At 41.7% G+C, this 16400-nt stretch overlaps 1 protein-coding gene across 1 annotated transcript in view; it reads left to right on the top strand.

The window, feature by feature from the left end:
• Positions 1-16400, top strand: part of pear1 (platelet endothelial aggregation receptor 1) — a 41973-nt gene that overhangs the window by 14357 nt on the left and 11216 nt on the right. The window contains exons 2-6 of the mRNA XM_086112925.1: positions 7646-7756; positions 8775-8876; positions 9034-9134; positions 11211-11303; positions 15942-16188. Coding sequence (XP_085969051.1) covers positions 7650-7756; positions 8775-8876; positions 9034-9134; positions 11211-11303; positions 15942-16188 — 650 coding nt within the window. The 5' untranslated portion in view covers positions 7646-7649. The remainder of the gene's footprint in view (positions 1-7645; positions 7757-8774; positions 8877-9033; positions 9135-11210; positions 11304-15941; positions 16189-16400) is intronic.

Raw genomic sequence — 16400 nt, 5'->3', positions numbered from 1 at the left:
TACACACAACTCCAAAAGTATTGGAACAGACAGAATTGCGTCTTTATCAACTCTGTGGTTTTGTGCTTGGTCTTCGTTGGGCAATTATAATTCAATGTTGTCATTCGTCCTCATTAAACTTTCAGGATGGTGATTTCGAGGGGGTTTTGTCGTCTTGGTTGATGAGAACTCGAATGTGAAAACCTGACCACGAATGAAGCAGAGGAGCCAGGAAGCGGAGAAGTCACTCGCCGTTTCCTGTTTTTCCTGAAGTATTCCAGACAGCCAAAAGAGTTAACCCGAGTTGCCTTTTTTTTTTCCTCTCCATAAAAGCTAAGTTAATTCACCAACTTAATCCCCTCTAACATGGTCATTGGGCATCTGACTTTGTCCTTGACATCATTCCTGTTAAAACTCCAAAACTCCGGCAGCAGAGGCAGCCATAGGAAGAAAGAAATCTTACAAAGGCCCTGCAACTTGTTGCCTGGCAGATTTCATTAGGGCTCTATCTTAACTGCCCCACCGGCTCATTAAAAAAAAAAAAAGCTGCCTATTTGCATCGTTGTGCGTAGGCACAAGCTTCAATCACATTTTTTTTTTACAACTGTAATATTTGTGATACCGTCAAACCTTGTTGCAGCGTACCTCTGCCTACTACGACGTATAATACAATATCAAGATTTATAGATGTCCAAACATGAACATGTAAGACCGTATAAAAACATTGTCAATTACAAATATGTGTACAGTGTGAAGAAAATATGATTTTATTAGACATGAATTAAATATCATAACCTAAGCAAAGTCACGGCAGCAGTTAGCTTCCCATGATTCGTTTTAATGAAGGCCTTTTCACGATTTTCTGCGAAAAATCTCGTCGTTATGACATTTACGTTATATGTGTTTCTATCACCGGGCATCTGCCCGCAAGGCTCGACGGCCAGTCCAGCACTGACTACTCCTTTGTATAATCTTTTCTGTCATGTATTTTTTCCCTTCCTTTTGACTTTTTTTGCTGCATCCCTTGGTTGGTTCCATGCTTTCCTTTGGATCTGGTGGAGTGACACCCCATTCCCTTAGTTCCGCGTCATCATCGAAATTTAAGCCTCATTTGCCATCTTTCTGTCTCTAGATCATCTTCTGTCCCGAAAGCACGTCCAGAACTGTCCGGGCTTTTTCCGCTTACCATCATTTTTCCAGCGCGGGGGTTCGGCTCCAGCGGCGCGAAGCTTTTTCTTTACCGTAAACACAGTACGATCTGTGGGTGTGTTTATTTCGTGCTCACATTTCAGGGTGTGGCGCAATGACTGTTTCTCCACTAGTGTGATGCTAAGGGTCTCAGAGCCCCCCCCACCCAACATGTGCCAATCCCACTGTGGTCTCAATGGGGCCCTTGGATCCAGATGAGATGTATTATGGTTTTACAGTAACTCTGTTTTTTTTAATGGCGGGGGAGGGGGAAAGGGGCTGCGGTGGTGGATGTGTCACATGGAAGGTGCACTGCTCCAGGGAGGGTTTTTTTTTCCAACAGCAATATTGAGTCACAAAGGGGAATGTTATGTGGATTTTACATATTTTTTTTCTATACACATTTTATCATTGATTAGTCACTTTTAGGCCTATTGCTGCGTTGAATTTGGCAGAAAACGCATGGAAATGGTTAATACTGTTGTTGAATATGATTATGTGTGCACATGAATTTTCCATTCTCTAGCAATCAGCAGTTGAGCATGGGATGCTTTCACCAAAACCAGCAGTATCTGACCAAAAAGGGGAGAAAACAAGCTTTTTGTGTCACTATTTGCATCAGAACAATGACTTTGACGCAAATTTGGTCAACTCAAATTGTAAAACAACACAAAGTAAAAGAAAGTGCTCTTGATGGTAAAATAATCATTTATTTTTCCCCGTATACAACAAAGAAACGCACACTGAGTGATGCTGACTCATCACATGGCTCAAGTTGAATGTCAAGTGGCTTTTTTACATGTCATTCATCATTCACCACATGAACTGCTTCATTTTTTTCCTCACAATCGCGACACACTTTTTCTACCACCAACTGCACACATAGTCTGTTTACATCATACATATACATACTCTTTCTTGTTTCACGTCTGACTTTAAAACCGTTGGCCTTCCTCCCCATTATCGATATGACAAGCCGAGATTCACCCCCTAATCTTTATCTTCCCCTCAAAAACTGTGCTGGTCTCAAATCCAAACAAATATTCCATCTTGAAGCGAATGACTGTCAATCAGATGGTCCGAGTGGTGCTTTGTGATGTGATTGATTTATGTGACACCACGACAGAAATTCAATGTACTTGCCTACTTCTCGCACCCGCAACACATTTCAGGGCTCTCCTCCGTGCTGTTTTCACGGTTGCCGCGGGAACAAGGCTGCATTCCACATAGATCAAATGCATTTTTATGCCATAGCTTCCACAAGAGCACAACCACGGAATTGCTTTGAAAAGGAAGAAAATAATATTTTATTTTCTTGTCAGAGCAGCTTGACCTCAACATTAACAGAATATTTGGGCAGAGAAACACAGAGGCTCGGTGGATAAATGAACATGTTGTCTGGTTGAGATAGAAAATCCGGTGTTCGATGAAGCTGTGCAAACGTGCCATTTCAAGAGTCATGGCAAAGGATCAAAGGCTCCACCCACACCCTTGGTGAAAATCTCTCGCCAAGTCTCATTGCCCATCTGTCTATTACCCCTGATTTCGATTTGAGCTCATTTGGTCAAATTTGATGATACACCATGCAATGCAAAATATAATCGGGATCTGAATTTATTGAGAATTGCTATTTCTTTCGCCATCTAATTTTGTCTTGAAAGTCAGGGTCCACCAATTTATTTCACTGACCGATTGCCTAAAATGAACTGGAAGTTGTTGATTTTAAGTCCATAGTTACTGTATTCTGTTGTTGTACCTAGTGCCCTTGAATTATCACCGTATTTATTGCCACCAAGTTTTTGGAGCAATGTCACTTTCCGCTTGCAGCTGCATCACATTTCCAAATGGGAGAATTAAAAGTGTCAGCCGTTGCTCCAAATGAAAGAATCTTTTCACAACTGCATGAGCTACTACTCGCTCGTCATTTTTACTTAATGGCTGCCCATTAATTCACTGACTTGAGTTATTCGTCGGCTTTGCAGTGTGTGTGTGTGTGTGTGTGTGTGTGTGTGTGTGTGTGTGTCACCGCCAATATGTCCATTGACAGCAAATAATTCAAGTGAACTTCTTCAAGTGCTCTCTTCAGCTGTGTGAAGTCCGCCCTGCTGGCAAACATTTGTCGCGCTTGAGACGGGAAAAGAATGGAACGTGGAGCTGTCACTGTTGATGGAAGCGAACATCACGGCTACAAGTGTCTTTCGAGACCAACATGAATCCAGAACATGTTTATATTTGGCTTTTGTTGTGGCTCCACTCCCCCGTATACATCTGCAAAGGGTATTTCTGCGTTGCTAGCAAACAGCTCCCACGGTGTCTGTGTGTGTATGCGTGTGCTTATTTGGTGTATTGGCAAATATATGCTCTGATAGCAAATTCATTATTTCCCCCCTTTTCTCTGAACTCATCTAAGGCATTTGTAATGACTGTTTTTGGTTTTGTCACAGCTTGAAATAGCCACAGTGGCCCGTGGGAGGGCGTGTACTGTACTTTAAGTGCCGAATGTTCATTACGCAACATTACAAAGCAGATCCATATTTACATGTGTTTGCAATTTGTGTCACAATAATTGTGCCCCTGTAGCGTAGCGTACAGTATTATAAACAGGGATAGTAAGTGTAAATATTGGGGTCAAATGAATATTTTGAAGGACCTAAAGGTGACCCCTGTGGGATGCCATTGGGCATCTTCTGCACTCTGAGCTGCCCAATGTGAAATCTTATTATTTCATACTATAACATATAACATACTACTATAAGCATTCTATTGGCTACAGTTAGTTACTACTGTATATTTGATCGATGTAAATCGACTGGTGATTGACATCATGTCCTTTTGAAGGAAAGAACCAGGGTTCATATTGTAGGAGCATCTGGCTTGGATTAAATTTGTCTTGATTCAATTTGAATGGATTTTTTTTCCCAAAAACATTTGTTATTGAATTTAATGTTTATTAGTATCCAGCTCCGGTTTGTGGTTTTCAGAAATAGACTTTAAACATTTGCCAGGCTTTCATTTTGCTGCACTAGAGTATGTGATGGTGCCACGTTGGTCAACTGCTTAGCACATCCGGCTCACAGTGCAGAGGTGGAGGGTTCGATTCTGGCCCCGGCCTTCCTGTGTGTAGTTTGCATGTTCTCCCTGTGCCTGCGTTGGTTTTCTCTGGGTACTTTCCTCTCACATTCCTAGAACATGCATAGCAGGTTAACACTCTAAATTGTCCCATGGTGTGGTTGTGCGCGTGAATGGTTGTTCATCTTTGTTTGCCCTGCGATGGGATGCCAACTAGTTCAGGGTGTCCCTCGCCTACTGCGCAAAGACTGCTGGGATAGACTCGGGCCCCCCGACCCTCGTGAGGATAAAGTGGATTAGAAAATGGATGGATGGATGGATGGAGAGCGTATGTGATGGCTTTAACGCTGGCCATCAAAGTGACATTTTTCCTTGCTTTTTCCAACAAACAGTCATCGTGCAAACGTCACCATGCAACTCATTATGCAGAGAAACTGAAATTTAAAACCCGAAGCTTTGTGTTTAAGGCAAATGTCACATGTAATTATGTGAATGTGTAAAGTCGCAACGGCTGTGTGAACCCTGTCGGCTGTGGAGTCGTGTATAAATGAATGCCGATCATTGCGCCACCGATGTCCCGTGTGAAAAGCACTTGTGTTCACAACGCCTGTTAGCTGCTAGCCCGAAAAAAAAAAGATTGGAAAAACAGTCCAGGAGAAAAAGATTATTTTCCAAGAAGAATCAAGGTCGTCTCCTCCAAGAGCTCACTTTCCTCCACATGATGACAACACCACCTGGAGCTCAGCTTGTCTACCTGCAACCACCACAACCCCCCCCCCCTCCCCCGCCCCGATTTCCTCCAGAACTCCATAACAACTAGTCTTTCAAGTTGTCTTTGTCAGCATTCAAGAATCTCACCTGCGGTTTGGAGCCTTTCTCGAATGCAGCACAATTAAGAAGAAGTGAAGCTAATGAAAAATATAACCCGTCGAGTTGATGACTCCCCAAATAGGAGCCATATGCTTCCCCTAGTAAAGAAAAAAAAATCTCTTTTTGTTGACCCAGAGTCAATTAGCTCCTCAGCGAGTGTGAGATTCTGCCAGCCGCGATATCCGTCAATCACGTGTGCGCAAATGACTGAAACGAGGCGCTGATGTGTTTATTGCGCACAAACACATCAAACAGACCACAGTACACATAGACAACTAAACAATGGCGGCGACGCACAACAATGGAGGGACCAAGGACCTGGGGCGTATGTACAAAAAGGTGGCGTGACATGCCTTTCTTCGCTCACGTTCAGACGTATGCAAGAGTGAAATGACCAGTGGAACGTGCGGTGCTCTCCGCCAACTACTAGGATGGCGGGCAGTGGCGAGTGCAGTGGCGTGCAAAGCGCAGTAGCAAACGGGCATCGAGGTATCTTCTCTTTTTATTGGTCATTCATGACTTGATAATCAGATTTGTTGATCAGGGAGGGTGATCATTCCCAGCAGCAGCCCTTGTTTATACTAATTTGTATATTTATAGAGTGCCGTGGAGAGCGAAGCATCTGTTACTCCCAACATTTCCGCAATGATTGAGATGTACAAAAGTAATGTGCTTGGATTCATGCGTACGCGCATGCGTTTTTGCATATGTTTTGCACATTGTACACCACTAGAAGCAACGATCGGACAAAGACTGAAAGTATGCAGGCAACTAAATACAAACAAAACTGACAAGACAATGAGGAGCACCTGGACAAGACACGAGTGGCTGTGGGAGCTGAGAGGCCAACACAATTAAGGAACTGGGTTGACAACAACGGGTGGACGCAAAAAAAACAACAACAACAAAAAAGACATACGAGACATAAAAACTAACACAGGGTAAATGTCATCAAAGTAAAAATCAAAACCACATACACCAAAACACAAATCTTGACACTGCCTGGATTTGAACAGGAAGTCTGAAACTTGAGTTTGAAGCAGCCAATCAACACGGAATTGGGTGCACGTCTTATAATGTGATGCTTGAAAAAGCCTCAACAAGACATGGCCCAAATTGAAATTGGGCATTTTTGTTTGAAGCAGAAGTTTTAAACTTTGACGAAGAGTTTGACCAAATCAGTAGTAGGCAGAGGGTCAGGCTGATTTGGATCTGAATGGAAACCATCAGAGGGGGGCCTTTAAGGAGCTACATTTACTCTGCTACATTTATTGAAGTAAATTTGGGGATAATTTGTACTTGTCAGAGTAGTAATGCAAAATATATTATCCTTATTTTTTTTACATGGAGCAACATTCTTCTAGCTACTCATATTTTATCGACCGTACGTGTGTACTTTATCTATTTTGGCTTCTGAGAGAGACTTTTTGATTTTGAAATCCCGACATATCATCAATCAGTAGACAACAACTGGGCCCACAAATCTGATGTCAACACAGCATTGCTCAAAGCTGTTGTGATATTCCCAAAACCTTTTTTTCCCCATAAGTCTTGGCACCTGAGCGAATTTCTTTTTCTGTAGTGAGAATGAAGAAAGGTATGGGGGGTTGGGAAAAACATCTCCCTCTCGCTCCCTGAGAGCCTAACAGGGTCCCCGTGCCGCTCTCGCTCTCTCGGGTTGACGGCGTGTGATGAAATCCAGATGCTGCTGGAGCGAGCACCGGGACAGCAAGACCAAAAGTTAGGAGGGTAGAGGAGATGAGCTTCTGATGGATTGAGGTCAGAATGGAGTTTGGAGTCACGTTTCCTGACCTCGCCTCCCTCTTCCTATTTGACTCGTCTTCATCTGCTGTGTCAGGCTGTTAGCGTTTTGTGTGGTGGATTCTGGTGGCCAGTTATACAGTTTCTGCAAAACTCACGCAGGACAAAACGTAACCTTGTTTTGTCATGGCTTAAAATTGACCCATTGTTTGACAAAAAATGAAGCACAATTTATATTCTCTTCATTTTTTACATTTTATTTTATTTCTTGCATTTTGCACACACTCATACATGCTGTATTAATCCTGCTGTTGTGTTATAGATCAAATAGACCTATTTTAATCTTGGACAAAAAAAAACTGTAAAATGTTTTAGGATGTAAATGTCATGTGTAAAATGTGGTTTTTGGGGGGTAAATACAATGTAAAAATAGAATGGTGTTAAACTTGTTCTTCTGGCCTACTTCTTGTTATTTTTATTTTTTTTTACTCTTTATACTTTTGTTAGTTTGGTGTATTTACCGTGGTGTCATGTCACAAGTCAAATTGAATTAAAAGTAAAAGAATCAACAAAAAAATTGTTGCAGAATTTTGTTCTTTTTATTTAATTTTTTTAAAAGAGCAACCATAATAACACAATACAAGAGCAACCATAATACGTACATAATAACTCCTACATTATATTACGGATTGAACTGACTGTTTGTAATGTCTTTTCATATATATTTTTATTTTGTTTAATAATTATCAAAATATTTGCTTTTCCCTGATGCGTGCAGGACCATGTGGACCGCGCACAGCGTGGGCTTCCTACTTCTTCTCTGCTTCCTGCTCAGCCTGGCCTACTCGCTCAACCCGAGGGACCCCAATGTGTGCAGCCTGTGGGAGAGGTGAGGCCCGCTTGGCTCAAACAAACCAATATACCATTGCCGCTACTGCTGCTGCCATGACGCGAACGCATACTTTCTCATCTGGCATGTGACATGATGGAGAGGACATAGGAGCAAGGAGCAGCACTTAGAATGTTATATAACTTTCTCTGGCTTTTTAGCTCCTTGTTTGGTGAATTCCAAGCCAAGAAATCAAGAGACGTGTGAACCAACGAAAAGGTTATTGCGGGAGATATGTTGTGCGATATAGAGAGACAATATAAAAGGAGCAATTTAGGGAAGACAAGGCAGCTTTATTTATGTATCACATTTCATACACAAGATTAATTCATTATGCTTCACATCATTAAGAGTACAATAATTAAAAAGTACTGTATTTACAAACAAAAGAAAGACATTTCAAAATCAACAGCATGCTTGTTTGCTCCAAGCCAAGCAATATATTATCTGTAAAATAATGCTTATGCTAGCTCACTGAAACGCTAACATGAGGCCTAGTTACTAATCATGGCTCTGGATGAAGCTATATGTTTGCCCACATAGTCATTTAAATCAGTCTAAAAAAATAATAACAGGCACACCTTGTGTCAATTTCAAAAATATGTTCATGACGTTTTTAGTTCAAAATACTAACGTTATGCTAATATTATGCGCCTAACATGAGGCCACTTTCTTATTCGTGGCTCTAGCTGAAGTTAATGCGGTCATCCTCATAGTCTGTGTTATCTGTCAAAAAGAATCATCAACAGACTGCTTGTCTGTTCCAGGTTAACCAGTGTAATTCTGCAAAACGATGCCATGCCATTAGCAACTCATAATGGTAATTTCATGAGACACATCTGTGGCACTAGCTCTCTCTTTTGCTGTCCGATCTGTATGCTGTTAGCTTAGCATCTTGATTTATGTATTTTGACAAATTTCCACGTGTCACTTTAACATGGTTCATGCCAACTTGAATTGAGTTTCACCGAGTGTAAACTCTGAGCTGATTCATTTTGTGTTTGTTGCTTCTGTTCAGCTTCACCACCTCCGTCAAGGAGTCCTACTCGCATCCTTACGACCACGTGACTGAGGAGCCTTGCTCGGATCCTCGGAGCAACTACAGATGCCCCCGACACAGGTGACTGAAAGACTAATAGCAATGGACATTGAAATGTTGGAATTGACGTGGTCAATGTAGGTCAGCACTTCCGATCGTGTTCAGGGAAGGTCAGCAGGGAAGGACTCGCTGACATCAATGATACACTGATCCCAATCTGTTGTTGTTCTTCATTCAGAATCACCTACAAGACCGCCTACAGGCAGGCCGTCAAGACAGACTACCGCAAACGCTACCAGTGCTGCCCGGGCTACTATGAGAGCCGCGATAAATGCGTTCGTAAGTGAAAATACATTTTTGTCATTACGTGGCATCAGAATGGATTACAGTCGTCCCTTGTCATATTGTAGCTCACTTTTCGTGGTCTCACTACAGTGCAGATTTTTAAAATCATACATACCTAATTTTTATCGTGGAGGTTTGTTATTAAAACATTTTGCAATGATCATTTTCCCACACAGATTGTTACTACAGGTTCAGGTAGCAATAAGCATGAGGATGCCCAAAGTTTGGGATCACTTTTCACTGGGAAAAAAAAAAAAAGAAAGAAGACAACAATGTACAATGTGTCTACTGCAAAGCCGAACTGCCTTGCACAACTGCACGTCTATGGGTAAAGTAAACATCATGCACTTTCAAATGCTTAATTGGACTAAGAGTAACAAAATAAACACAAAAGAAGCACATGATATGCATGCTGCAAGTGATGCTCAGAGGCACTCCAAAATGCAGACTGGCTAACAGTTAGCCATTGTGCAGCCAACTGCTTATCCTAAGTTAATTCTACAGGTGTCAAAATCATGGCCCAGGGGCCAGATCTGGCACACCACATCATTTTATGTGGCATGCAAAAGCAAATCAAGCATGTCAAATTCCCTCCTGTTTGCTAAAGTCTGAACCAAAATTTAAAATTGTCACATGTAATCCATAATAATGTCTGAACAAGCCATTATTCTTGACTTCTGATTTCAAAACTCGTTATCCATCAATTTGTTGTTCGCCATGTATGTAATATGTGGAGATGGTTAAACATTTATATGATTTCACAAAATTCACAACGGCTCTCCAAGGAAAACTGTAACCGCATTGTGGCCCGCGACAAAAATGATTTTGACACCCCTGCTCTACACTGTCATTTGTTGACTTGCGCCTCTTTCAACAGGCCTGGTCCTGCCTTTTAAAGATACACGCATTCAAAGTCACAGGTACTACAGTACCCCAATAATAATACCTGCTGAGTTCTGTGAGGCTAAAACAGGTGAAAAGTACAATATAATTCTTGATCCTTGGACTATTTTGACAAATGTTATTTCTTATTCTAGTAAGGTATATGGCAATGGTTCCAAATTGGGAAGGAAAATGGGCAATATGTATCCTTTAAATGAATACCACTTCTTCTTTTTCTATGGGATCGACAATTTTCATAGTCAACTATCGCCAGTCTAAATAGTGGTAGACAAAACTGTTATTGGAGAATTTAAAGGTGTTTTTTTTTTTTTTTTTTTAAGAAAATCTTCCTGACACATGAATCTCAGTTTGCTTTTCTTCCGCCCCATCGACATAAAGCACTTTCTCCAAAATTGAGGGTTTGGGTTCCATGTGGCTGTTTGTACTGGCAGCAGCCGTGTCGCGAAAAGCCCCAATACCGTGAAGGAAATTTCGCTTTGCATTTCAGTTGACTTGAAGGATTTCTCCAGATTTTCCACCCTCTGACCTCAATCAAGCAACGTGATGTGAAAATAAATCAGAAAATAACCTTTATCCACACCAAAATGTAATTCCAGCTTCCTTAGTCCATGCATCATTTTAATACATTTGGTATAATCGTGGTTGTGCGGACAAAAAAAAAAAGTCCCTCCTTGATTTTTTTTTAAAGATAAAAAATATCCAATTTAAATAATAATAATAATAATAATCATAATGATAATAATAACAGTACAGAGAAAAGAATTGAGTCAGTCACGAAGGATATTTTCCATTTCTTTTTGTGCGTTTCTTTTGGTCGCTCTGGGTGTGATTGTAGTACATGTTGCCTCCTGCTGCCTCCTGTGGTGACTTCTATAAATAAAGTGCAACACACAATCAAACATTGGCAAAGAAAATAGTACCTTCAGTCACCGGAACCCTCTCATACAACCTGTCACATAAGTGAGACTTGTATAATTGAAACATCTCTGGTCATGACATCTAAACGCCCCTTCTTTCTAAACAAGGGCTTTTTTTTTTTTTTTTTTTAACCAGCCAATAAACATATCATTATGCATAACGACATGTTGTGTCCATGTGATGACATGTTGTGATACATTTCCTCCTACGGTGTCATTATTTGCCTCCGTCTGCCTTTCATCTCCGCAGCTCGCTGCACCAAGGAGTGCGTTCATGGCCGCTGCCTGGCTCCGGACCGCTGTCAATGTGAGGGAGGCTGGCGAGGCGACGACTGCTCCAGTGGTACGGAAACTCTCTCCCCTTTAATCCCAGCTACTAATGTGACTGACACCATGTGCAAACATTCAACATTAATAAACAGCATAGACACAAGGAACGACATCCCTGCGTCAGTAACGACATCCCTGCGTCAGTCAGAGCGGCTCGGGGCCATTACAAACACTAGGCTTTTCTCCAATGGAAAAGGCAAAGCGAACTCATGTATTTCAGCTCAGAAAGAAGCAAATGATATAATCGCTCGAGTTGCAAGGGTGTATGCTATGTGTTATGTTGAAATAGGGGACCTAACAGCGGTTCCTGGTGGACGCCATGATGGAATAGTCTACTTATCACAACCCCTAAGTAATAAATGATATTATCGTTATGTGCTCCTTTTAATTTAAGGAATACGTCAAGTCGTGAAAATGCCACGGGCAATTTCAAAATAAACGCATACGGTTAGTGTTAGTATGGTTTCTCTCATTCTCAAATATCTCACCCCAAACTTCTGGAGGCCATGTGTTACATTACACAGAATATATTAGCGTAATTCAATACAGTTCAAATTAGAGTGGAACAACTTGAATAATAATTGAATTGCTATTTGTTGCCCCCCCCCCCCCCCCAATCTTACAGAGTACAACTGGGCTGTAAAATGTAGTTTGTGGTTTATCTGGTCTTTTTTTTCCCCCCAAAGCTAATAATGGATAATACAAACAGTACCAGTGGCACGGTTGCCGACTGGTTTGCAAAATAGCCTCACAGTTGACATGTAAATATGTATGTGGATTCCGGGCTTCCTATGTGTAGTGAACGCATGTTCTCCCTGTGCTTGTGTGGCTTTCCCCCGGGTACGCTGGTTTCCTCGCACTTTCCAAAACATGTATTTGGGAAATGAGGACTCTAATTTGTCTATAGGTGTAAATGTGAGTATGAATGCTCATTCGTCTAGGTTTACTTATATGTGCCCTGCCATTGGCTGGCGTCCAGTCTAGGGTGTACAATGCCTTTCACCTGAAGTCAACTTGAATAGGCTTCAGCATACGCTCGATGAGGATAAGTGGATTGCAAAATGGATGATTAAACAGGACCAAAGCAATATTACAGTGAACCTCCACATATTCGTGTACAAATCATCTTGAATATACCAAATTGATAGCCATTATCCCAATGTCTGGGGGTATAGTCGTCATCCCTGTGGGATGCCGTGCAAAAAGTCTCGATGTAAATTGTGATTTTAAGCAGTGTGATGCTATTGCATTCCTGCTATAGTAGCATTCAAAAATAAGAATCAAAAGTGCTTCTCTATTTTTTTTTCTACGCTCTCATGTATGAATGAGATGGACATATTTTTTGTTCTGGACGTCACCAAAACACAACAGAGTTGTTTTTCTTTAATCAAGAGTGAAAGCAGAACTTCATATCATTGGCCCGCGTGGCTACTTTCCACAGGCTGCCTGAGTTGGGTCAAAAGTACGCCGCTTTATTATTGTTTTTCTCTGTGCAGCAGAGAGAGGGAATTAGCTTTAACGGGTAGCAGTTGCTGTCTTGACGGTGAGGAAACGGAAAAAATGAGCCCACACTTTCTCATTTTCACAGTTTTCTCCATCGCGCCTTTTGCTCCCTCTGTGCCCTTCCCCCTTTATTTTTTAAACCTCTTTTTCTTGTTTGTTTGTTTTTTAACCTTGTTGTTTGCCCTTAATTTTCTGTTTTGGAGAACACTCCGCGTGTGGAGTTATCTTAGTCTGTGAAATTGGAGGAGAGGGCTTTTTGAGGTTTGCGAGTAAGCTAAATAGCATGAAGAGATGGAAAATGATGGGGGATGGTTGCTGCAAAACAATCGTATTGGGCCATATGGGCGATCCTGCTTCATGCATAAAATGATATGATTTAATGTTAAAAAGCGTTCCAATACACATTCTCACACACACACACACACTCACACAGGCAGCAATTAAAATCTCATTTGAAATGACTGAAAGGTTAGCGTAGCGCAGCAGCTGGTTTTGAAGCAGTTTCCAAAATGCGCTCCTGTGGTTTTGAATGTTTGAGCTAGAGAGATATTACAGGAAAATGTGTATCAGGGTAGCAACGTCGGTCAAAAAATGATGAATCGTTATGTGAAAGATTAATACTGGGATATTTTTTTTCCATTTTTGGGTTTAAACATAAATAAAATCCGTCACCCATTTACAGTATTTGACATCGTCAAAACCAGAAAAAAATTACTCATCAGCACAAATGGTTTGCAGATGGTCAGAAGATAGAGAGATAGATTGATAAGGGACGTAAAAAAATAAATAATACAGATCCCTGTGGGACACCCCTGGCAAATACAATGTGCTCTCCTATGCATTTTCCTGTGAAACCTCTTCTTATTTTAGACCAGTTTTATGGTGTATATAATTTTGTTATCTTCTCCAATTACTGTGCTGAAGTCCTAGTTCAGGTCCTAATACTGATCCCTGTGGGACACCTTTAAAGAATGAATGTTTGAACTCAAACGGTGCAGTAGCACATGTAGACACCGAATTTAAAACGCAGTGGCATAAATTCCTCGAAAAAAAAATGAATATTTCTGCATATTAACATTAGTTGAGTGATCATTTTTCCGCATGATTTTATTATACTGTCGCCTGGTGGACACATCGCACACATCAAAAGGAGGCGCAATGAATTAGTCATGATCTACAAACTGCTTGATTCTTCACATTATATTTAATTAAGTTATCACTAAATGTTTTTATAAGATGTCATATAGCATATATTGTAGAGTACCATTTTTCTTATGGGGGGAGGGTGGAATAGATTAATGACATTACCGTTCATTCCCTGGGATAAGATGATGAGATATGAGTGTTTCGAGTTACGAACATGGTCATGGAACAAAGTGAACCCTTTCAGGGACAGCAGTTACTGCAGTGGACAGCTTATTATGTTACGGGTTCCAGGGTGCATGAAATGGTTCATATATCTCAAAGTACGACTCTAATTTGTTAGTTTCTTTTCTGTCTGTTGTGCTGCTGCCCTAATAAAGTTCCTTATAATGATTCCTGTGGGATGCCTTTTGAGAAAGCAATTAATGTTACCGTCTGCTCCCCTATTTTTAGTTGTTGTTATCTTCTTTTGATGATTTTTAAGGGCCCTATGGAGGTGGCACTTAATTTTACTGGAGTACTTAAGTAAGTTCGGGATAGTCACTTTCACTAGTACCGCCTCTACTATTTCTTTATTTATTTATTTTCCACTGAGTCACATCGGTAAATCTGCATGAGAAGGTCTGCGTAAACACAATGGTCGACACCAGCTGAATTTCTCATTACTCAACATGACAGAGCTGAGCCAAGTTCCCCCTGCCTCCCGACCTCCCCTCTTCTGGCGATCCGTTTAGACGAGAAGAAGCAATAACGTTGGCCGCATAAACACTGGCAGCACAGCTCAGTCCGAGCCAAATTTGGATCGAGTAGAACCTATTTTGGGAACCGTAGCTCTATAACAACAACGAAAAAAAAAAAAGCAAAAGGTGACTCAAGCCTCGATTCAGATTACCGAGTGATTTAAAAATAACACCCACAGAGGTCAACAAGAAATCATTGGCACCATTTTTCATGTGACAGACGCCCCATCCATCAGTGACATCATCGTACGGACAGAATGCTCTCTGTAACTCAAACCCTGTGTGAATGTCCAACGCTGGATAAAGCCGAGTCCAGCTTTTGTGAGCTCCATGCAAATCTCCCTGATAATTCGAATCTCCAGGGTGGTAAAATGACACCCTAGATGTTGGATGACAGCAGTGGGGAGCGGGGGGAAGGGGTGCAAAACCACAATTGGTGCTCGCTAGAGTGTTCTGTTTTTCATTTAATTGTGGTTAAACATACTCGATGAAATCATCAAGCGTTACCGCGTCGCACTAAAGAGACGCCTTTCCCATAAGTGATGCTAAAGGCTCCATAACAGGAAGGTTACTGTTATGAATGGTCAGAAAATGGACCAGAGTGGAGGGAGGCTTTCAAAACTAACTCCGCCCCCCCCCCCCCCGTCGCTCCCCTCATACCTTCACTGACGTGCCGCAAATGTCTAATGTTTTGATTTTAATTGGACTGGCATAACACGTTTTACAAGAAAATGTGGGAAATGGCTAAAATGTTCCCATCAACTTGTGAGCATACAATACTTCAGCATGTCTTGGCAAAATGAAGAATTCCTACGTAGGGACTCCCAAAGTGTTCTCGTTCATATTCTGATGGATGAGGTGTTCAAAAAAGGCAGAGGGCCCAGTTGTAATCCTTGTGGGTCACCTTAAGCATGTGAATTTGACGAGTCTCAAGATGGGTCTCTCGTTTGGATAAGTTTAAATCCAAACAAGTCTATACAATACCCATCTGTATGAAATGTCATGGGTTCCACTGACAATTGTTTGCTTACGAGTTGTTCATAATAACCTCCATCTTATACAATAGAAATCAACGATACAACAACAAGAATGAATCCATTGTGAAAAAGGTCAACAATGCGATGCGAGCACAATGTAAATACAAGTCATACAATCACTGTAATGCGATCGGTCCTTGGCAATGGAATGATGAAAACCTCCACCGTGGCGCATTAGAAGTCAAACAAACAACTCCAAATAGTTTCCCTGTGTCCTTCTCCCCCCAGCCTGTGAGGACAAGCGCTGGGGCCCAGGCTGCGGCCAACAGTGCAAGTGCGAGAATGGCGCACTGTGTGACCCGGTCAAGGGGACGTGTCAGTGCCGGCCGGGTTTCATTGGACGCCACTGCGAGGAGGCGTGTCCTGCTGGAACTTTTGGGAAGGGCTGCCTGCAGAAGTGCAAGTGCGGGGACGGAGGATCCTGCCATAAAGCCAGCGGAGAGTGCACGTGTCGGGATGGCTTCACCGGCACCTTGTAAGTTTTTCAGGGCACAGATTCATGACCGTGAGAGATCATCACCTGTGCTGTAGGAAATTATTCAGTTTCATATTTTTTTTTTCATCTAATTTCCATGATAGTTAGGGCGACGCGGTCATTGAGTGGTTCGCGCGTCGACCAGAGGTACTGGGTTAGATTCCAGCTCCGGCCTTCCTGTGTGGAGTTTGCATGTTCTCCCCGTGCCTGCG

The sequence above is a fragment of the Hippocampus guttulatus genome, chromosome 6 (genome assembly GCF_054856545.1).
Source record: "Hippocampus guttulatus isolate MCC_2025c chromosome 6, RoL_Hgut_1.0, whole genome shotgun sequence".
Taxonomy (NCBI): Eukaryota; Metazoa; Chordata; class Actinopteri; order Syngnathiformes; family Syngnathidae; genus Hippocampus; species Hippocampus guttulatus.
The sequence above is the reverse complement of the archived record's forward strand: the minus strand, read 5'-3'. Positions and strand labels throughout refer to the sequence as shown.